At 36.6% G+C, this 23,707-nt stretch overlaps 1 protein-coding gene across 2 annotated transcripts in view; it reads right to left on the bottom strand.

The window, feature by feature from the left end:
- MINDY4 (MINDY lysine 48 deubiquitinase 4) overlaps positions 1-23,707 on the bottom strand; it is an 83,740-nt gene that overhangs the window by 14,407 nt on the left and 45,626 nt on the right. For both annotated transcript variants that reach the window (XM_085316494.1, XM_085316495.1), the window contains 2 exons: positions 11,069-11,132; positions 9,308-9,469 (listed from right to left, as the gene is read on the bottom strand). In XM_085316494.1, the coding sequence (XP_085172620.1) occupies positions 9,308-9,469; positions 11,069-11,132 (226 nt within the window). The remainder of the gene's footprint in view (positions 1-9,307; positions 9,470-11,068; positions 11,133-23,707) is intronic.

Genomic DNA, 23,707 nt, shown 5'->3' with positions numbered 1-23,707 from the left:
ATTCTTTGCACAACAGTTGTTGCACTGCTGGTATGCTATTAACCTGCAAAACAAGGATGGCAGCTAATTTTACTAATATGCAAGATGAATTTCACAGAATCACAGAATGGTTCAGGTTGGAAGGGRCCTTTAGAGATCACATCRTCCAATCCCTCTGCTCAAGCAGGGTCACCTACAGTATATTGCCCAGGACCCTATCCAGACAGTTTTTGAATGTTTTTGAGGATGAAGACTCCACTGCTTCAATGCAATTTGTCTCTGTAATACAGACACATGGGTCAAAGAAGCTCTGCTGGTTCAGAGGCTCAGTGAGTTTCCAAACAAGCTTGCTTCATAATATGGAAACTGAGATTATCTACAGAAATCACCTCTGCCTACKGCTACCTTTCCCTTTATACGACTTAAATCATGCTTCTGGATATGAAAGAGGTGCTAGTGATTGGCCATGAGAGACAGGATCCTATTTTTAAGTAGATGATTGCTAATATAATTTGGCAGTTGTTTTATTATTCTGTTTTGGGGACTGATTAAGCTTGTCTAAAACAGCTTTTAACAGGCAAATTCTCATCCAGGTTTTCTAGAGTTTTATCATAGACATCACATAAAGAGTACTGCCCTTAATTCTTCATCTTGGGCACAGAGGTGCAAATGTGATTCAATATACAGGTAAGAGGCAGAAGTCAACACATAYGCTGTTGTACTCTAAAAGTCTAAACAGCATCTCCAGCAATAAGGGTTATATTTTTTTATTATTATTATTCAGATTCAGTATTTATGCTTGAAGTGTTATATGAGTAAAAAAAAAAATTATCTTCCCAAAGCAGAATTTTTTCTCATGTTAGATAACAAGTCTCTAGCTAATTAGGTAACTTCTCTGACTCATTACTTTGCTAATATCTATTTAAAACAGCCTTTTATACAACAGTTTTGCTTTTACATAAATTCTTGGCTTAAAATACAGAAAAAAAGTGAAATCTTACAAAAATACTCTAAAAAAGAAGTTATCAAGAAGGGAAATACACAGATACAACAAAAGATGACAGAGTAGAGGGAAACAGATAAAAAGATTCAGTTTCACAAACATCCGTATTTTAGTTTTCGTATAAATAAAATCCAAAAAGCAACCGTCAGTCACCYTTTAAAAATGTTTTTTTCCCATAAATGTGTGCTAAAATAACTTCCAAGCTTCATAAAACAACATTTGACAAAACAAGATTATAGAGATAGAGAACGGTTTCAAAGCACATATTCACTCCAATTCTCTCTCCTATGAATAGTCTCATTGAAGTCAGGACAAGCTGTTCAGATGAGTAGGGTCTGTAGGAGCATTTTTCATATATGTATAGTTTTCAGTTGCAATGCTTGCAGAAGGATTCTGTGGCATGAACTTTAAGACAATAAGGAGAGTATAAAAACATTGCAGGTCAAATCCTCTTCTCCAATAAAAAGGGCAAAGTCTTAATTTCAATTACATCAACTAGCTGAGGATCAGCTGCTGCCTTTGACATCAAGCTGTGTTCTGGGTATTGGATGGTTAGCTTCTTCCACAGWCCACGGGTCACTGTCCCACTGACTATGATCACCTTCCAGGGACTTCTCTAAATACCTCAGGCTATTCCTCCACTAGTAGATTAAACAGGTGGTCCAGAATTCGTTCTCCAGCTTTAAGGTCAAGTGGCATGGAATGGTTTATGTCCATATGGCTAAAATTTCTTCTCTTGCCAAAACAGATTGTTCTGCCCATACTTCCTATAAGGAATATCCTGGCACATAGCATTCCCCAAATCATGTCCAGGCTTTTTCTGGAACACGTCAGTTGGCACAATGCAGCACCATGCTAGTGAACATGCTAACTATGAAACAGTAAGGACAATCAGATCCACACCGTGTGCTTGGTTAGCCTTTTATTACGGACTTGTCCTCCAGGAATGCTAAAACATTATTGCAGTTGTCCATCCATTGACTAGCTGACTCTTCCAGAATGTGTTTCTAATATCTCCTCAACTTTAATTATCCACGCAATTCAGTTCAACACTGAATTCTTTGGACAAGTTTCTTAATTTAGGATAGTGTGTGTGATAGAACTGTAAAACTGCATTAATGACCAAACAGTTCACAGTGACATCTACCTACTCAGCAGCCTGAATCCAAAGAATCTTCCTGTCATATACATCTTTTATGGCTTATCTSCTGCTCACAAGCAGCTATCATTCAGAAATAAGCATATAAGTCTAACCACTTACAGCATCACGTGTTCGGTTTATACTGTATTTAAAAATTTCCCTGCCTCCCCATTCTTCTCTGTACAACATAGCCAGTGTCTTTTGCAGAATTTCTTTGGTTCTTTGACAGACTGCAGACATCTGCTTATCACTTCCCCGTTATACAAGTTCTGCCTTACTTCAGTTAAGTAGCTAAAATAATTAGATTTGATATTTCTCAGGTTTTTACAGCACTGCTTTATCCTGTACCAGTGAAGACTGATAATGAAGGACATATTTCTAATATTWTAAGGTGTAAAACCAGTCAGGAGTACAATATACACTGTAAGAGTGGAAATGAGGATCCAATTGCTCTATAGACAGGACAACACTCAAAGTCAATGGCGCTTAACAAAGTTGAYGGAAAAAGTGCTAGGCTTGGACCAAGGCTCCTAAAAAGCCCATTGTTTTTGCCACTACTGATGGCTGATGTAATCAGCAGCAAAAAGACCATGACATGAAGCCTTCAAACACTCTTCAAGAGGAGAATCTGCTGACCACAGTTCCTTAGCTTCAGTCACTCACAAGAAGGGCTTTGCAACTTCTGATGTCTCATTACAACTCTGTGATGTCTCACACTCAAGAGATTTGTCCTAATGTATTGAAATCACATAGRAACATCTAAACATATTAAATAAATGATATGTGACTTGAATCCATTTTATTAAATATCACTATTTTTGTTCAGGACCCAACAGCTGTCTTTCTACTTTGCAGAAAACGAACCCATTTTTATGCTGATTATAGTACCATAATGCATTAAAAACTCTTAAAGAGTAATAACRCATCAATATTCAAATACTTATTTTCACACAGGTTTATTAATCTGTTTCAGGCAAAAAGTAAGGAGGAGTAATGTATAAGGTGTCTTTTCACGCGGTATGTTTCCTAATGAATTAGGTGCCTTTCCATGCTGCATGTTTCCAATTCCTATGGATACGTCACTAACCATAATCTTGTCCTTTATAAATCCCTTAAGAATGCTCATAAATTTCACAGAGATAATTCTCGTCTTTGGAAAATGTCAACCTTTCAAAAGTAAGCACCTGCAAAGAGTTCATTTTCAACACTAAGGGTGGTCTTTTTCCACCTCAGACTTTAATGTATATTTGYACAATGGTAAAATTAACTCTACAGACAAATATTTACTGCTAGAGGAATATTCCATCATATCTGCCAGCATGAGTGTTTAGTATTTTACCATTCAAATTTATCTGCTCATTGAACGTGGCTACCTTTTGTCATGTCTRTACCAAAAGAAACAAATAAGAAACATAACCTAGATTCTGTGTAATGGGGAATTAACTTTCATGGGGAATTAACTTTCCCATCATTACAGGTTCTTGATCACCTCCCATAACACTGGGAACTCATATGCCTCAGTGGCACTGTGGCTTCCCCTATTTCTCAATCCAACACAGCAGTCGTGGCAAGGCAGAAAGACCTTAGGGTGCCAGGTAGCTGTCAGACCTTTTCTGTATCCTTGCCCCATTCTGCCATTTTTCTCTCAAGTGATGTAATGTTGTGGGAGATTCAGCCCTTGTTTAGACATCAGCACTTTGCCGTCCTCTTAAACCATCTGGATGAGTTTATAATTCATTTCAAGAATAAATCATGTTGCTTCACTTCAGTGACAGTGATAGGCCAAGATTCAGTATACTTGTCTTTCATCGATTTGTAGACCCTCTAACTTAGGCTAGCCCCTAGGCACTGTTTATAAAATCAAATAAGGAAGAGACAGGTATCATCAGAAATGTGGACACATCTGTTTATCAACTATAAAGTGAGTTGACTAGACTCTTACCTAAAACACTCTCAGTTTATAAGGAGTCTGAAGTTAGATGGGAAAAATACAGACACATACGCTGGTATTTATAAGGTTAAGGAATATCTAGACAATATTTGACCTATCGCTTTTTGTTATGTCTGTTTGCAAAGCATGTAAAACTCTTTAAAACATGTGGAGTTTGTTCCTGTTATTGTCTTAAACAAAAATGCTGTGATTCTATTTTGTTTGGAAGAATGTTGACAACAAATCAACGCCAATATCCCAGCAACAGTGACTGGCCCTCTGGGAAAAAATACTGTCCATGGTTGAGTGGGAGGACAATAGGACTTCATTAAAGAGCATTTAATTTCCAAGCTAGAAAGGCAGATGTATAAACAAGGAAGGCAGAACAGGTTTTTAGAATGGTCAATGCCTTGTCAGCCTTGCTTCAGTCAAAAYTGTATATATATCATGTTTTTTGCCCACAGTAGCACCCACAAACATCTTACATAAATAACAGGGTCACTTGAAGAATGCATCTATGACGCATAATCTCTACCACATACTCATTACTGAAGAATAAGTGGAAAATAAAACTGATTATCATTATCCATTTTGCACATATATATTTTTGTTGTAGGTTTTTTAAAGAAGATGGTAAATACCTCTTTCTAACATTTCCCCCATCTCACCAATGACTTTGCTTGAATCCAGTCCATCTGACTGGAAAAGGTTCCTGTGAAGCAGACAAATTTCCTAGCGCAAAAGGTTGTAGGAAGAATGTTCCACAGGGCAAATAAACAGGTAAGGTGCCAGAAGACAAAGAATGTGTGCTGAATTTAAGAATACAAATAGGTCTTTTTATAGCACTAAGTGTCTTGGTTTCATCAAAGGAACCAAAGATAACATTTCCCATCTGTGGAATTTTAATGAATAAATTCTGTTCATTTATGCTTCCCTCTTTTTTTTTGAAAAGAAATAGGAAAAATGGACATGTTACTTCTTAGTTCCGGGGTTTTCTTCATTTTAGGAAATGCATCAGTCCCTTTTGAAATGCCGACAGCTGAGGCAGAGACCTAGCCACAACGAAGAATCAGAGTAGGGTGAGTCTGAAAGCTCAGCTCATAGGTGGCTACTACTAGAACAGGACTGCCTAAAAGCAGTAGAGACCAAGAAGACTCAGAATCCAGGTTCAAAGGAGCTAAATTACCTTGAATGCTTCCATTATTTTGTGCACAACAGGATATACCTAAAACGTTTTCAAAAAGCATTTCAGAAAGACAGCCAAATTCATCAGCCACTACTGTAATGACTGTAAAATCCAAGAGACATTTYGAGATTTAGAAGACCTGTATTCTTCCAAGTTCATCCACTGGCTTATTGGGTGTCCTTGGGGCAAGCACTTTGCCTTTTTTCATCTATAACCCTCACGGTAAAATGGTAATGATATTGGCATCTTCTGCAGAGTAAAGGTCTCATAGGAAGTGACGTGTAAATGCTAGATGGTATTGCTATTATTATGAATTATTATTATTAATAATATTAATATCKTCGAATTCTGCAGATGAGAATGCACAAAATTCTTCTCTGTTGTTGTTGTTATTACTTCTTCACATAATTTGGCATAAATATCAGAAACATCTGTTTCTACTTYTAACATGACCTGCAAATTTTAACATGGCTTTTAGCCCAAAGATTCTGACCCAAAAGCAGGACTCTCTCACTTAGGACTGATGTGATTAGTCCTGCCCACTTCTCTGCCGTACCTCTTTCTCTGAGGTCCCTGTTGCAGAAACCACTCAGCTTCTCTGACAGAACTACGAAACCGTTACATGCTGCAGCCCAGCAAACAGGAAAACCTGCATCAATTTTATATATGTGGGCTGATCAGCTTTTGGAAATATTTCTTTCTTTTTAACAGCTTTAAAGACAGCTAAAATCCTAATTTAGGTTCTTGTATGCATAAGATTAGGTCGAATTAATATAACCTGCATATAGGCTTGGCATAAACAAAAGGAATCCAAAGACCTGTAATTTTTCTAGAGGAAAAAAAATGGAAATGGACCTTTAGYTTTTTTTAATTAAAATATGGAATCTCACTATGGAACTAAGTATTAACATGTGAATTAGACTGAATGATTCCATCTGTCATTGTGAAACAATTTACAACAAGTAATTAAATTATAAAGAATAAATTGAGCGTAGTGATATGTTAGGACTAAGAGTGATGATTAGACATTAACAAACCCAGACAAATTACAAGAAACACACATTTTTCCAATCAGCAAAGATAACACATTCAGCATGATCCACTGAAAAAGGTYACTGGATCAGCAGCAGAGGGATTCTTCCAGCAATCATTAGGGAAAAAGTGGTTCATCATTTTGTTTTTATTTGCCACTGTTTATGAAATCTGACAGAATAATTAATTCAGTGCTCATGCCCTTATATTTTCAACTTTGAAGATATATCAAATGAAATTGTCAGTTATATACAAATATAATTGTTGTTTTACATAAGAGAGATAAAATGATATACAAATCTTTTTCTGGGCGGATTTGCTGCATCTACCCTGGAATCTTGCATATCTCTTCCTAAGTACATTGGTAAGCTGGGAGAAGTCTGGAGTAGAGCAATAAAAAYAAGGTTTGGACAGGATGTACTGATGAAAAAGGGAGGAACCATGACATCAGCCTGCAAATGTCTAGCGGATGGGGATTAATTCTTTAGGGGGCATGYTGGATTAGAAGTGAGAATGATAATCAGAGGAAACTAAGTAAATGAACAGTCAGGTTTAATATTAGAAAATACACCCAAAGCAAGAGCTGTGTATTCGATATCATTAAAATCTCCACATTCAGTACTGCAGGTACCTGCAAATCTCTAACTTGCACTTCCTAATTTTTTAAAGTAGAGACAAATGGGATCACCACAAAGAGAAAAATGATAAGATTATAGTTATGTGCACTATAATCAACTAATAAATGGCCATCTGAGAAGAAAGACAGGAACTTCATGGATACAGACTTTTTAAAGAGAGTCTTGGCAAACCACTACTGTGCAACAGGACATAAAATATCCTGTATTATCCCCTGAGAGATTGGCTGGATATGACCTAAAGGGAGTTTTCCATCTCTAATGTCTATGATTCACTATATATCAGGCTCAAGATCTTCTAACTCCTGGAAAAAGAAAAAATGACAGTTCTTTTCCATTCCTGGTTTCAGTTACTATCCTCATAGCCACAACATAATTGGATGCTGAATCTACTTACCGAAATACTGAGAGGAAGAAAACAATCAGTTTGAAAGACTTACACGCAAATTCTATTCTCAGTTTCACCACTGCAAACTAACGGTCTCATTTATTTTTTCTAAATTACTCTAAACTAATTTAATTGTAACAGATAGTAGAATCCAGCTCTTCCTGCTAAAGCTAAAGCAGTGAGGCTCCAGCCTTGGGACAAAAGTCCACCGGAATCTGACTTTTATTCTAGTCCTTGGACATGCATTGCAGTATGCTCTAAGACGTAAGAACTGAAATGAAAAGTACGGACAAACGTTCTTAATAAAAAGTAAGACAGTTTGCATCAAATGCCTAGCTTACATAAGCAAAACAAAAAAAAAAGAAAGAAAATATGTCTAATGAGGTTTCTGTAACTGAGTAAGAGTCAGTAGCTGGAAAATACATCACTGCTCATGATTCCTACTCCCAAGTGAGAGTACAGCAGTAGAAGAAATGGAGCCTCTCGATCATATGATTTACAAAATAAGTGGAAGATGGTGTCTGATTACCTGGCTAACTTTSATTTTATTTTTAGGGGTAAGAATGCAAAGAAATAGCTCTTACTTGCTCTAACTTCCCTGACCATTTTGTTATTTAGAAGTAATTTTCCTCACTGGATAATGGAAAAAAATACTCTGGTGATGCATTACCTTCTTTTGAAGTTTGAAATGTTACCTTCTTTACAGGAAAAAATAAGGAGCCTGAACTATATGCAGAAGATAATTTATTTTTAGTCCAGTTTGTTGTGTATTAATCTGATTTGGATATACTGATATGCTTTCTTAACTAAACTTAATGCTTATTATAATCCTATGAATAATGTAAAGCATTACATTAATCAGAAATGAAAATTGGAATTTGTCAGTAGTAGGAAAATACAGCCGAATTCAGCCACATAGGACACAGTTAATATCAATCTTTGATTTCAGACATACATTTATACTAGATAACTACAGACAAATTCTTACTAATCTATTTCTAACCTTTATGGAGATAGTGATTTTAAATCCAGATGGGACCACTACAATTATCTAATATAGCATCTAGCACAGGCAAGATAATTTCAAGTAGTATTCCTACATCAAACACAAGATTTTCTGACTAAGATAGAACAGGTCTCTAAGAGAGATACCCATCTTGATGATGAAGTCTGTTGATGAAGAATCAGTGAAATCCTTAGGCAAATCTTTCCAGCGGTAATTTAATGCTGTAATTACTTTGAAACTTTTAATCTTTTTTTTTTCAACATAATACAACTAAAATATTAAATTCAAAGATGTGCTAAATGGAACTTTCCCATTATAATGTCCGCTATTTTAACTACCTGTTATTATCAYTATTGCTGATACAGTATGACTACTTTCACCATTACAGCATGGGCTACAGGATTCAGTCAACCTGGCTACCCATCACTGAATACTTAGTGTGGGCTTCAGCTACAGATTCAGTCACTTATATTTACACAGCTAAGATATAAGTGTCTACATATGAGCTGGGTGTCTCAATTGAATGATAATCTGTGGAAATCTAATGAATACAGATAAGTGGAATTTGTTCAGCACACGACTACATTCAGTGAAGTGAATAGCTGTCGACTCCACAGAGCAATGACCAGATCTTAGTTCACATACACAGAYCTACACAGTAGCCACTTAAAGATAAGTGTCTTTGTGAGATGACTCCCCCTTTAGGAGATCAGTTTAGTAAAAAACACAGGCATATAACATTTGAGATGCTGTAGATCACCCAAGCCTTTTACAGAGGGCTGGCAGATGCGAGGTAGAACCTGCAACCAGAAGGGAGACCGCATACTTCTAGAGCATCAGCTCAGAGGACAGGCAGGAGGCCTTAGGGCATCTAAGACAGCACTAGACTCCTGAGTGGGCAACCCAATCAAGCTCATAATGTCTYACCTGATACATTCGTTCCAAACCAATTTTAAACTTGTTAATTGTTTCATTCTTAATTAAAACCAGAAAAATGGAAAACATACCTGGCAAACATCATAGTGCTCGAATAGAGACAGCAARCCAATATCACTGCGACTTGTGATGCCCTTCAAAACTGTGATATTACCATTTCCAGAGTCCAGCTCTATCACATTATTAAAAACATTGGATACAGCTTTGCCAGTCAGAAGCAAGTTCACCAATTCCTGTTTGTGATATATATATATAAAAAAAATCAATTACACATCTTGTCTGCACTAGACATCAGTATACCCTTTATTCAGGATTGATAACTTTAAGTATGTTCTATACCCTTAATTTATGTGGGGAATTTAAGCTTGACCAGACAAATAGGATTAGTTATAACATCTTTTCAAAAGTTTAGGCTACTCCTAAATTAAAATAAGGAAATATCAGCAGTATTTTCAATAGTCAGCTTTAGAAAGGCAAGCTGTTGATATACTCACACCTGCTTTATCAGATTGCTGATTCTTTTCTGTCYGTCTGAATTACAGTTAAGGGTGTGTAGGAGGCTAAAAGGCGAGGGTATGTGCGTACGCGCGCACGTGTGTGYATGTGTGTACGTGCACATGTGTATGCACATAAAATCCAAGGCATAGAAAGAGACACCAGACATTTCACCTAGCATTGGTGACATAAGGACACTCAAGGGCCWGCTATGACTTAACAGCAAAAAACAATATCTAGCAGTAGACTCTGCTACAGAAAAGAACCATCTAACCATTAATAAATACCATATGTCAAGAAACATAAGGGGAAAAAAACAAGAAAGTTTCCAGTTTCCAGGAAAAAATAAAACAGATTATCATGCCCTAAGACATGAATAACACTGATATTACCAGCTTGGACTTGATGTATGATTATAAACATAACTGCACCTATTTATACCCCAATTTTCCTCCTGAAGGAACCCCCAAAATTTATAGATTTTTACTGATGCTGATAAGATTTCTAAATCTGCCAGTGATGTTCCACCACCCTTCTGGGGAATCACTGTGTAACTGCAGTACAAAATTCACATAGCAACAATTTGAAGAAAATGAAGCTTGCCTTGGCAGTACTACATATTTAATGACTGCAAACCATATTCAGACCACACAGTTTCTGCCCCTATCCCAGCTTTCAGGGAATCCATGTCCCAGAATTCTAGGATCTACATTTCATCTATATGTCCAAGAAATAATGTTTCCAACTGACTGGATGCTTCTGCAAACCTAAAGCCAATCAGCTGGAGATGATTGGTACAGAACATGAGCTGGAGTTTAGCCTGCATAAATTGTGGGTCTAAGTGTCAGACAGTAAACCAGACTACTTATTTTCAAGAATGATTTCTCTTGTATATTCCTATAATCAACATCTCCAGTTTGACGAACCAGCATCAGCTCAGCTAGCTGAGCAGCGATCATTTCTACTGAAGGATGTCTGAGACACATGCTCTGTTGCCATTCTGGGATGGCAGGGAAGAAAATCATCTGTCATCTTTACTTCAGCCCTAAAACCAGCTAAATTCAAAAAAGTACCAAAGAGATAGTGTACATTTACGTACATAAGTAGAGACACATTCAGACCAGAAAAATAGGCCAAAAAACAGAGGCTCTGAAAGAGAAGACAGTAATTTTTTTCAAGATATATGGGCAAAAAAATAACAGGTGAAGATGCTTAACACTACAGGAAAAAAAAATACGAGAACTCTAAAAGAAGAAATGTCATCTCTTTTTCCAAAGATCTGTTCATAGCTCTGCATGCATAGGCTTATGGCAACTCCAAGGCTCCAGCTAACATACCTGAGTACAATACCCATGGCTGCCAATCAGTCGGTTTGTAAGCACATCAAAATCACTGCGCACCCTGAAAAGCAGCAGAGAATATTTAATCACAATTGCTTCTTTTCACTAGGCTTAATATGTCTTAAAAAAAAAAGAAAAAAAAGGCTTTCTTGGAAATAGCCTATTTCTCAACCATGAATTAATATTAGATAACTCTACATATTGGAATTTTTTCAAGCTGGATTTTTGCAGGACAAAAAACATTTTCTTAGTATCATCGAAAAGCTGCTGAACCTGTGGCAAACAGAAGTTAATTAGCACTAGACCAAAGAAAATAGCTACAGAGGAAAAGATAAGCCATCTCCACCAAGTGTTGGAACTTCGTAAGTTAGAACTACTGAACTGTTTCGCTTACAGAATTAGATAAGATTTTCTCASAAATGCATTTGTTATTCACAGAATCACAGAATAGTTGGTGTAGGAAGGGAGATCACCTAGTCCAAACTCCCTGCTCAAGCAGGACCAGTCACAGCAGGTTGCCCAGGACTAGGTCCAGGCCAGTTTTCAAYTGCTCCAAGAACACAGAAGCCAYAACCTCTCTGAACAACCTGTTCAGTGTTCAACCAGTCTCACAATTACCAAGTGTTTCTTTCACGAGGACACGCTGCTGCCTCCCGCTCAACTTGTTCTCCTCCAGGACCACCAAGTCCTTCTCTCAAAAGCTGCTCTCCACCTGCTCAGCACCCAGCCTGCCCTGTGAAATACGGTTATTCCTCCCCGGCTGCAGGAATTGGCAYTTCCCTMTGYTGAAATTCATGAGGCTCCTCTCCGCCCATTTCTCCAGCCTCCTGAAGCCCCTCTGGAAAGCAGCACAGCCCTCTTGTGTATCAGTCACCCCTCTCACTTTTGTRCCATCTGAGAACTTGCTGAAGGTGCTTTCCATTCCCTGGTGCAGGTCATTAATGAAGACAAACAGTGTTGACCCCAGCATCAGTCCCTGGGGGACACCACCGTGACTGGTCCCCAGGCAGACATCGTACCATTGACCACAATTCCTCTGATCCTTGCAGTTCAGCCAGTTTTCAACCCATCTCACTGACCACTTACCTAGCCTGCACTTCATCAGCTCGTCTATGAGGTTGTTATGGGAGACAGTGTCAAAAGCCTCACTAAAATCAAGGTCAACAACAGTCACTGTTCTTCCCTCATTTACCAAGCCAGGCCATTCCTGTCATTACCTCTTGGGTTATACCCACTGACTGAACGTGATATAGTATATGCATAACATTGTCCATGAGAAGGCAAACAATAAGAAAGGATGACAACAGGYACACACATTTATATTACTACTGTGTGGTCTTTTTCTATTTTATGAGATCAACAGGAAATGCCCTGAAATGTCATTACAAACAGTTATGGAGAAACATCTTCCCAAATCAAGTTCCCTCTCCTACAACTTCTGGAACTATTGAATTAGTGACTGGCTGATGTCCTAAAACATGAAGGCTATAATTGTGATCAATTTTATCTTGCCAATGTAATGTAATGGCAGATATTATTCTATCCATAAATAAATATYTAATCTGGTTTTGAGAACAACCAATGTACTATATTACATCTGTGGCAATAAACTCCACAGGTAAATTCTGTGGTTCATAAAAAAGTTATTTCCTTTCTTCAGTATAAGATATGTTGACCCCAATTAGTTTGGCTCGATCCTCATTTTGGTACTGTTGCAAGAGATGACAACAGAATGCCTGAATGATCAGCAGCTGGCACCTAAGTTATTCCACACATCCTCCATTTGTGATGTTTTAAAATGAAAAATATGCAGTATTCTCATTCATCTTTGGTATGTAAATTCTTCTGTGCGCCCCGTTACCCATGTTTCCTGTCTTAGCACAATTTTTTTATTTAAGGAGACTTAGTTTGTGACAATTTAACAGTTGAACTGATGCAGCTAGAGTAAAACTAGTGTGAATTTTCACCTCAGCATAGCAATATATTTTCATKTAAAATTTGACTTCTTAAGTAAAAAGCATTCTGGCATTTCCTGTCTTCATCTCAAACATTACAAATATATTTTGAACACCAGAATCAGAAGGTACCATATAACTTATAAGGTGTCCAGCCTTAACGATTCTCAATCATTCAAATTTGAATCACAGCCCTCACGGTCATCCTATACCAGTGCCCATTGCTTTAATGCTATGGACAATTTACAAGTTAGTTGCAATGATAACAAAGTGCTATAGTAACACCTCTTGCTAGTGAAAAATCAAAGAAAAGACCATGGAAAGTGTGTGTGTGCAGTATGGGAAATTCTCTCGTGTAACAGTGCAAGGAATGGATGGGCTGATAATAATCTTTGGAATTCAGCCATTTTTTAGTTTTAGAAACATTTTCATCTTGAAAACTCCATCGTCGTGTTTGAAATGAGTAGACTATACAATATGCGTCAGTTAGGGACGATGGGACACATGAGAAAGACAATAGGAGGAAGTTCTAATTTCATCTGTAGGTACAAACACTATGGGAGTTTAGAGGTGTATCTCAGAGTTTCAAGAAGACGCACATCTGCCTTTCAAATCATCTCTGCTGATGAGGAAACAAACATCAGGCATACAGCTACAAGATTATAAATCACTAAGATTATTATTTGTACCACCAAAGACTTCCCATCTCCAGCGCAGGTGTATTTATTTTTATTATATTAAAAGGTGTCAGCTTTTAAGTGCAAGTACACTTCATGCATTATAAAAATATCAGAAGACTATAACAGTATGTTTTGTTTTCTGCTGGCCTATGGGATGGACTCATTGATTACAAGCAAATCTGAAGCATTTTTTCCGTTATGGGGTAAAATCAGACAAAATCAAGTGTCAAAATGGGTGTAATGAATAAATCATTACTACTAATACTGTTTTGTCTCTGCATGGAATCTTCAGTTTGTAATTTTAATATCATTTTAAAACGACAATATATATTAAGTCACAAGATCTTAAGAATCCTATTCATCATCGGGCAGTCACAGGTTTGTGAATCACAGGTTTTGACTCTGAAAATCACAGGTTTGACTCTGTATGAATCCCTTTTTCTTATGCACAAGCCAGTATTTTGTGTGGAGCTTTAGGGTAATAAAAAGGCATCACTGAAGAGAAGAGTTTTAATGGCAAATATTTTTTTACTAGCACAGCATTATCAGTATTTTCCTCTCTCATGGTTCTACAGAAACTGAAACTGAAGCATGAGAAGTATTTTGACTGCTGACTCAAAATGGTGGTGTTTGCCTGATCTGGTAATATGCAAATCTGCAAAACAAACCGTTCAATTAGAGAGCAACATACTGATTTTGAAAATCTCTCGGACAAATACAGAAAATTAACCATGTGTTGAAATATGCTTCAGCACTATCTTCAGTAGGAATCATTTCCTAAATTGATTCATAATCAAAATAGCTATGATGAGATCTGCTAAATCTCAGATTGTTCAATAAGATCTCCCAGCTGAAGCATCATGAACATTTTTTTTTTTTTTTGGTACTATGTGTAAAGTAATACAGATTATGTCTGCACGATGATTGGAGAGGAAAATGCTTTGAACTCCCTGTGGAGTAGAAGAAGCCTCCTGAGACAAGAGCTACAAAGCAGCTGAAACGTTTATTGCAGTGGATTCATTGCTACTGATTTCTAAGCAAACAGAAGCTAAACAGGGCTTTGCTCTACCCCCTGCACCGTGCAAAGGCAAGACAGGCAGCAGGAAAATGGGAGTTTGCTTCGGGTCCCTGTTTTGTAGCTGTTACAGCTCAGATTATCAGGCTTCCTAAACCATGTAAAGTCACAGTTTCAGCCTTTGCCCTGTTTCAGCCTTTGCCCTGGCTCCCTTGAATTGCTGAATCCCAAGTTTAACAGTGCTGAAATTACCTAGCCGAGCTTTTCTGGCTGGATATATTTTTGTATGCCCACCTAAGCTAAGTAACATGGCAAGACTCTCCACACAGTTTAGCAATTTTGTATTGTTCTCATTTAAAGTTGTTTTTTTTCCCCCACTATCATATTTCAATTTAGGTCTTTTTTTGTTGTTGTTTCTTTTTCATATGAGGTGAGGGAACCYTTTTCCTGGGGAATCTACAGGCAATTTTGTTTCATTCAGCTTGCAACCAAATGGGGTTTTCTCACTTCATTATTGTACAAAACTAATGTGTGTTAGTATGTGGCAAAGCCAAAAATGTGGAAGGTAGCTTCTGAACACATACCAGCTCAGAGCAACTGGAGAAATCTCCTCACGATAGGAATCAACTAAACCCATCTGTAGTGAAATGTGTGCATTTTTTGATGTTTTCTGTGCTGCTGGATTTAGGGCAGGAATGTCTGAAATAGCCATTCAAAAAAGAATATATTACGTCTGATTTTCTCCATGCTCAAGCTGATTCTGTGTTAATCTTCAGCTGTGTTGGAAATGTAGGTTTCAAATTATCAAGAACTGAAATAAGTCATTTATTGAGGATGTGAARTACTGAAGATGTATACATGATCTGAGTCAAACCTTTGACTGCTCTAAATTTTCACAGCTGTATTGACGTAGCTTGCTGACTTCAAGTCAGTCGCGATAATTTTTATCAGTCAAGAATCTGCCTCGTGTTTTCAATTCATTCACCCATTCTGCGATATGCATGTTACAAACAAATCATCTAAGTGTTTTAGACAGGTGGAGAAAAATACTATCATTAGCTGAAACTGTAATGACAGCATAATTCTGGTGTATGGACTCAAGTTTTAAAAAGTTTTAAAGCTACAGTATAAAATAATCAGCATTTTTTCTTTTAAATAATAATGAATTARATAAATAACAGTTTTTCAAAATGTTTTTTACACCTTAATTCTCAATCTATTTCCAAGTCTTTAATGGAGAACATCATTGCATTGCATATTAAATACAAAAGTCACAGACACACTAAACACTAGGAGGAACTCCAACCTATCAAAATGTGAACCTGCTAATGTTAATTATTTTCCCCTTGATATCCTTTGGATTGATAACAATTTAAGAACAAAAGACAAAACAATATTAAGCAAAGAACAGAGTGTTTAAGTAAGTGCTTTACAGTCCTTCACTCTGTGGCAAAGCTGTAAGAGTAAATAGGTGACCTCACTTTGATCATGGCAACAGACAGCTATATTAACAAACACACAATTACAAGTCTTTTCCCCAAACAGAATTTGGGATGAGAGAGAGAAAAACTCCTCTTCAGGCATAAGGATTTCAATAATTACAATGGGGATGTGGAAAATGGCAGGATGGGTTACTGGCTTATTGTATAATTTTTTCTTTTTTTTTTTTTAATGACACACTTTCAAATGAATATTTAAAAAAGAAGGGAAGAACCTCTGTTTAAAAAAAAAGCAAACAAACTATTACTGTTTGTGATAYAGAACAGTAAAAGGAAGGAAGAGGCTTCAGTCTTAATTTACCATGTTTTTCATGTACTTGCTAATTTAACAAAGTTCTTAAAATCTACATGTAGTCAGGTGATTCTGCACATTTAATTCATCAGTTCTGCTGGTACAGGGTGCTAATATACTATAGAAAGTATTTACACTTCAGAGCGATAGATCTGATATGAAAAGTAATTCAAATCTTGGCAAATTCCAATTGCTCTATTATGCAATCAAATTAAGYTTATTCTTTCACAACTTTGGGTGTCTTTTTTTAAAAAAAAAAATATTTTATGTCCCTAAAATCAAAAATGTCCGTTTCCRAAATGCTTTGATTTCCTGAAGGAAAGGGATCCCGATGAGACTGGGAACATGACAAAACTAGTCAATCTCTTGAGCGTGGGTTTTTCGTGTCATTATTTTTTATATCTAAAGATGGACAAATAAACTTCAGCTAAACATTCTGAGTTTCTTTACATTTTAGTATATGGACAGAAATTGGTACCATACAGCTATGAAAGGAGACAATTGATGGAATACAACAGAAATTAAACGGTAAGGAGATGAATGAGGAATATTTACTTATTACTTTTTATAGCATGGACTAGGCAACACCTGGTAAAATTATCGGGCAACCTGTTTAAGCAAACTAAAAAAAAAAATATTTCATAAAGTGCATAACTAAATTGTGGAACTCACTGCCACAGGATGTTGTGGAGGCCAAAAAAATAAAAGGGTTCAAAAAGGGTTTAGACAAATTCATGGAAGATTGGTTCATCAAGGGCTAATAAACTTAATGATCCGGATATAACTGCCAGCTAAGGAAGTCTATAAATTACTGACTATCGGAAACATGGAGAATATGCCAGCAGAATAATTGCTCTATATTCACCTAATTTCTAACAGTTTCCKTCAGCAGCCACTGTTTTCCACTGGCAAGGAGGGGATGCTAGTGTAGATGGACCTTTGTTCTGGTCCTATATGGACAGTCTTATGGAACTGAGGGGCAATTAAATGCCTATATTTCAGATCCTCATCAGAACAATACACTTTGTATTAGGTCTGGTGTGGATACAGCAATAGCCACAGGGATAAAGCAGAGTGTGGAAACAGGGGGAAGAAAGGAAGATGCTGTTCTCTCTATCTGGCAGGTAAAATCTGGCCATTCTAGTTACTTTCTTTCACAGAAAATCACAACATTCCTTAATTACTTTCTTGGCTTTTCATACTTTTTTAAAGTGGTAGTTTAGGAAGCTGAAATCTCGTCTAAACTTTGACTAGGCTTATGGAGTCACACACTAAGCTTATTGATAAAYGCTTATTCTTGACCTAATGCTGTTCTTTCAATTAAATAACTATTCTTGGTCGCTCTTGTTTATTTACCCTGCCACCCTTCCATATTTAGAGAATAGTCATATCCCCTATCAAAATTTGTTTTTTTCAGGCTAAAAAAGATAAACACTTTTGCTTTCTTTTATATGACAGATTTCTCATTCCTACAATCTTGTCTTTCTCTGTACTTCTCCCAGTTTTAATGGGTGAAACCAATTTGACACGATATTTTGGTGAGGACACACCAGTTTTCGTACAATCTATTAATATTTCTCCACCTCCTAAAATTACTTATGCTGGTATGCTTGTTCTCAGCTCCTTATCTTGACATTTATAACTTGTGAACCCTCACACAACAGCAACGAGTAGTCTCTATTTGCATGACTTTGTACTTCATGCAGTTAAAAGTAATCCTTTTTTTATTATCCTTATCATGAAGGCCAACTCTTTTTGTACAACACTATTCTTTCTCTGCACGGTGCCTTCCAACTTTGAGTCAYTGGTATATTTCAGTAGCACACTCCTCCCTTTTTCCAGCACTGAATGGAATATTAATTATATTTAATTCCATCAGTGATCCAGATCAATCACTGATGAACTCTATCAGTAATCTTCCCCACACTGACAGCTCTTTTCTCTGCATTTCAGTCTCCACTCTGTTCCATTTCTTTATTACACCTTTTAAATGATCTCTCATCTTCACTTTGGAAAATGATTTTTCATGTGGTATTACATCAAATACAAACAAAAAATCCTTTCATTATCTCTCCACTAAATAACGTTATTCTGATCATTTACAACTTTTTTTTCAGTTTAACTAAAGGTTTTCCATGTCTCTCACTAGTTCCTTGATTTTTCAAGGTATGCCTTTTTAACAACAACAAAAATTGAGTAATATTCMGGCCTACTTGAATGCATTGGATTAAATGCCTAGTAATTTTAAAGAAACTGTAATACTAACTGACCACGGTGCAGGGCAGTAAGAACAGTACCTGACGGAGTCAGTGGGGAGGRCTAAATCCACAGTGTTTATAGTGTGTTTTTAACTGTGTCTTCCCACTGACTACAAAAAAAAMCCAGGGGTTGGCAGCACAGAATATTCTGTATTGTGCGCTGGATATTCTGCATCGTTCATCACTCTCTTTTACTTAAATACTCTAGTAGATACATTGAGAATGATTTTTAACTACTGATAAATACTGCACTTAATCTAAACTAAATCAGTTACTGATGACTCTAGTCAAGGTTATTTTCTACAGTTAGTTCTCCAATAAAGCCTTCACTTTTACCAAATCAAAATGAAACTAGAATTATCACATATTTGTACAGCACGTGTCTGATGACRATATCCATGGACTATTACATTGTTAATAGCATTTTTCTTCAAAGAATGTTTGGAAAGTTAAAGTCTCCCCCAGTCTCACAATTCCTGCAGTACCTCTCACTTAAAAAATATTACAGATGCCCAAACATGATCTTAGAATCAAYAATATAAATTTTCTATTATTTTCTTAGAATTATTGTGAACCAAACTGATGCCCCTTTGTCCATGCTATCTTTCTGGATTACTTTACAATCTCATACTCAATTTCTTTATGTAACTGTCACACAATGCTATCTCATCAATATTTTTCTTTTCACATATTCTTTGGTACCTATTAGAACTCCTATTCTGTTTCTGCTATATCTAAATTAATCTGTGTATGATTCAACAGTTTTGGTTCTTCCACTTTGTTGCTCAGCTTCCCTACCTTAGTATACATGTATCTGAAATATCTTGATTATATTTCTCTGACTTCACATAATTTCCCTGGTGAGTTAAGGATGGCTCTTTCAACATCTTTATCATCCTCTCTAATTTCTATACATTAGCTACAGATACAGACAGTGGAAGGTTATATTTCCAATCAATAGTAGCACTTTCTTTCCTCTCAATATCCWCACTCTAACCTGCTATTATTACCTTAACATTTATTTTATCCATGTTTATCTAAACTTTTTCTACTATAAATTTTAACTGCAGTATATTTAAGTGAGGGTTTGTGAATCTTCTTCATTTTCTTAGTCTGAATTCTTTTTTTTTCACTGTCCTAACTTGGAATCCCAAATATTCTGATGGAGTTCATGTGTTAAAAAAAAAAAAAAAAAAAAAAAAAAGGAAAAGGTCCATCTTTTTCCCATCCTGAGACATCCACAGGACACTTCAGACCACCACTGCTAGAGATATCTGTTGATCATCACACTTTTTTCATTCCTTTACACTCATTCTTTAGGGATCAGAAAATTCTTCAGAGAATGAACTAAGCTTCCTTCTCTTTAGGCATGTTACTCAGCTTCACAGACTTATTCTGATCTGTTCCAGGAGATATTATGGAGGACATTCTGGATTTTGTACTCCTGTTCCTGTATGGAATCTTCGTCTTGCATAAACACACCAAATATCCTTCCTCCTAGCATATAGCGCACTTCTCTGTTCTGTGAACTTTCTTAACAAGGAGTCAATAGTCACAGGTGCATTTCTGTTATTTGTTTGAATCTCAGCTCTTCTCTCATTATCCTTTTGTATTCTGTTCTTCTCCATTCTATTCATCTGRTATCTAGCCAAATGTAGAGCATGCCTGCATACAATAACCCAGATCCTCAAGATTTTCTTGATTCTTCCCCTTTTTGCTGAAATTGGTTTAATCTTTTCCAGTTTCTTACCACTAACTTTTGTTCTCTGTTGTTTAGTGCAGCAAACWTCTTCAAACCTAATTCAGCTCCTCCTCTTCCCCCTGAGTTACATTCCTTATCTAGTAGGATATATAGCTTCCTTATCTTATTTGACTTTATTTGACAGATGCCTACATACGTGGGTTGTCTCAGACCTTTCTCTTCTTTCTTTCATCTTATCTTCAAAACTCCACTCTACTATTCCCATCTATAGCTTTATTCTTGAGTACTTGGATCCTCTCTCAACGGGTATAAAGTGACACTTCCTGCATCAATATATTCCACTGTATATCCACTTTTAAAGAATACAAACACCATTGCTGCAGACTTAATTCTCATACCTTCCTTAGAACATTGCTAAGGTTGTCTCATTTATTATCATTGTCTTTTTTTCTTGTCTTTCATTGAAATAAAAAGTTTAACCTCTTTCAAACAATCTGCCTTGCTTATTGCCTTTTGAACCTACAAAGTAAGGGCTGTTGAAGCTACAATCTGTGCTTCATTGACGTTCTACATTAACAGAAGTAGTATCTTTCCAATGAACATTCAGCTAGAAGGATCTCTACCTTATTCACACACCAGAGCACTAAAGACATGAAAGATCCTGAAAATTATGAATTGCATGCAACCTATCCAGCTGCAGGCACAGAAGTTCAGTTACTCAAACAAGGGCTCGCTTCTTCCCTAGCACAGACTGGATCCCACACAAACTCCCCTATCTGCTGTCCTCTCACTGCTCTTGGTAAATTTAATCTCCTACTTCTCCCATGTTGTAAAATCACAAAATAGGTCTTGGGGAGGTCTGAGACTGTCAGATATGGATTTTTCAATTAGGTCTAGGCTGTTTTTTTTTTTTTTTTTTTTCACTGTAAGGTAATCTACAGCTGTTTTCCTTAAAAATAGCTGCTTCTCTATCTTTTCAAAACACCAAAAGATTGAATGGTAAAATACATCATGGCATATATTTATATTACAATACTGTAAACAGAGTGAAAATTGCTCACACATATAATTTTCTCCTTGCTGTGTGTCTTCCAGCAGTTCTCAAGTGAGAGGAAATCACTTATGAAAGGATAGCTTACCCAGAATAAAAATATATTGACATCAAGAACTGAATATGCCCTGTGTGACTGGATCTTCTACGTGRACTTGTAGGTGGCTGCAGCCACTGGACAAGCCGTACTTTCACAAAAAGCATTTTTTCATCAGTCAAATCGCATGAGATTGTAAAAGAAGAGTAAGTTCATTTCAAGAGAATTCTAGATTAAAGATTGTCCCAGAGTCATGAAATGGTGTCAGTTAAAGAAAACAGGCTGAGCATGGAGGACTCCCTGTTCTGCCTACAGTTTACACATTGACACAGCATCGTTTTCTTTTTGAATGTTCTACTTGATTGAAAGAGTTCAAAAGTAACGTAACAGGTGAGAATCAGGGTTATTTTACAGTAAATGATTTACCTGGTCAAGCATACAGACAAAATGAGTAATATATATGAATACTGTGATGATTATCCTTATTACATATCACTCAATAAAAAAGTTGCCTCTTTGCATAAAGACAGTCCTTCTACAGCTTGGTTTTCAATAAGTTTTAACCACGCTAAAATTTGTTCAATGTTAGTGTATTCATTTAAGAATATTTATCACAATAAAGTTTATAGATATTGAAGTGAGAGCGTTTATCCTGTCCTTCCAGCAATATGAAATAATCCACATGAAAACGGAATAGACCAGCAAATAACGTTTGAAAAGCAGGTAATGTCATAGCTACAGAAGTTGAAGGTCAACAGCCAGTTTCCAGATTCCTGTCTGATGTGAGGTAGATCATTCTGGCCACGATAAAGCAATGTGCTCGCATGCATACTTACATCACGTCTAACGAATTAAGCAAGTCTGGAAGCTCTTTGATGAATCAGTTCCCACAGGCTTTAGCTTCCCATTTGTCACATGAACTCTCTGTTCTATGAAAACCCTGTAGAGCAGGAATTGTGTGGATACGGGCAAACAAAAAAGTCATCATGAGGCTAAGCAGAGTGTGACCTGTAGCAGCAGCACACATACACGCTCTTACCCCGCAGTGAATATRAGATAACCTTCTCCTTTTTGAAACAAGGATGAACATACTAGTTTGCCCTACTGGGTAAGTGCACATATGAGCAAAGTTACTAGGGAGTAATAGGTGGCACGTTGCACTGTGACTCACTCTTACCGTCGACATGGTAAAGAGAGATTCTGATCTTTATTACAGTCCCTATATAATATATATATATAACAGTACATTTCACAGTGAAATATTATCCTGCAAAGGTAGGAAGAATGAGCACAGAACTGTTACAGGTTTAAAAAAATAATAAAAATGGTTTGCCAATGGACTAAAGCAGGAATATTCTTGGAATGTGACTTGCAACCAGACATATAGTTGCAGAAGCAAAACCAACTTGACAAATAGATACACTGAGCATAGTAGAGGACATAATAATGATAACAACATACTGCATAATTCTTCCAAGATCCTTGGAACATTGAAAAAATCAGATTCCTCAGATGAGCAAGTTATTCATATTAGGTGTACTGGTTCTTACTCACATTAGGTATACTGGTTCTCCAAATGTTGAAGCTAGATGTTGTGTACAGCAAATTCATGGCAGAGCCATGAACAGAAAAGAGGAATTGTAGCCACTGATCCTTTAAGCTCAACCTTTCCTCTCACACAAAATTTAAACAAACCAAAATTTTTCTCCTGTAAAGCATGCCAAGTTGCAATTCTGTTTCATTTATTATAGGAAGGGTATTTTTAGAGATGAAATAGGTATACTGGACAGCTATCAAAATGATTTGCTGTTTGTGTTTTTTCCAAGGGAAACATTAGCACAAAAGATGAAGGAAATTTAACTTCCCTGGTTTAGAAAAACGGTACCACAGGAATCAAGAGTGAGTGCTCAAGGGCAAAGAACATAGCTTTAATCACATGATTCCCCTTAGTATGAATTGTATTAATTGGTAGAAGATTTCAGAGAACTACATTTGGAAATTAAGAACAGACTTATTCAGTGTGAAAAGGCCTAAATTGAAAAGGAACCAAAGTGTAAATTATTCCATTTCATAAAAAGGTACTGGCTTTTGAAAAATATAACTGCTAAACTTAGAAATGGAAAAGAGCACAAATCATTTTGAAATGG

This window comes from Rhea americana, unplaced genomic scaffold, assembly GCF_003343005.1.
Source record: "Rhea americana isolate MKP2758 unplaced genomic scaffold, rheAme1 scaffold_47, whole genome shotgun sequence".
NCBI lineage: Eukaryota > Metazoa > Chordata > Aves > Rheiformes > Rheidae > Rhea > Rhea americana.
The sequence above is the reverse complement of the archived record's forward strand: the minus strand, read 5'-3'. Positions and strand labels throughout refer to the sequence as shown.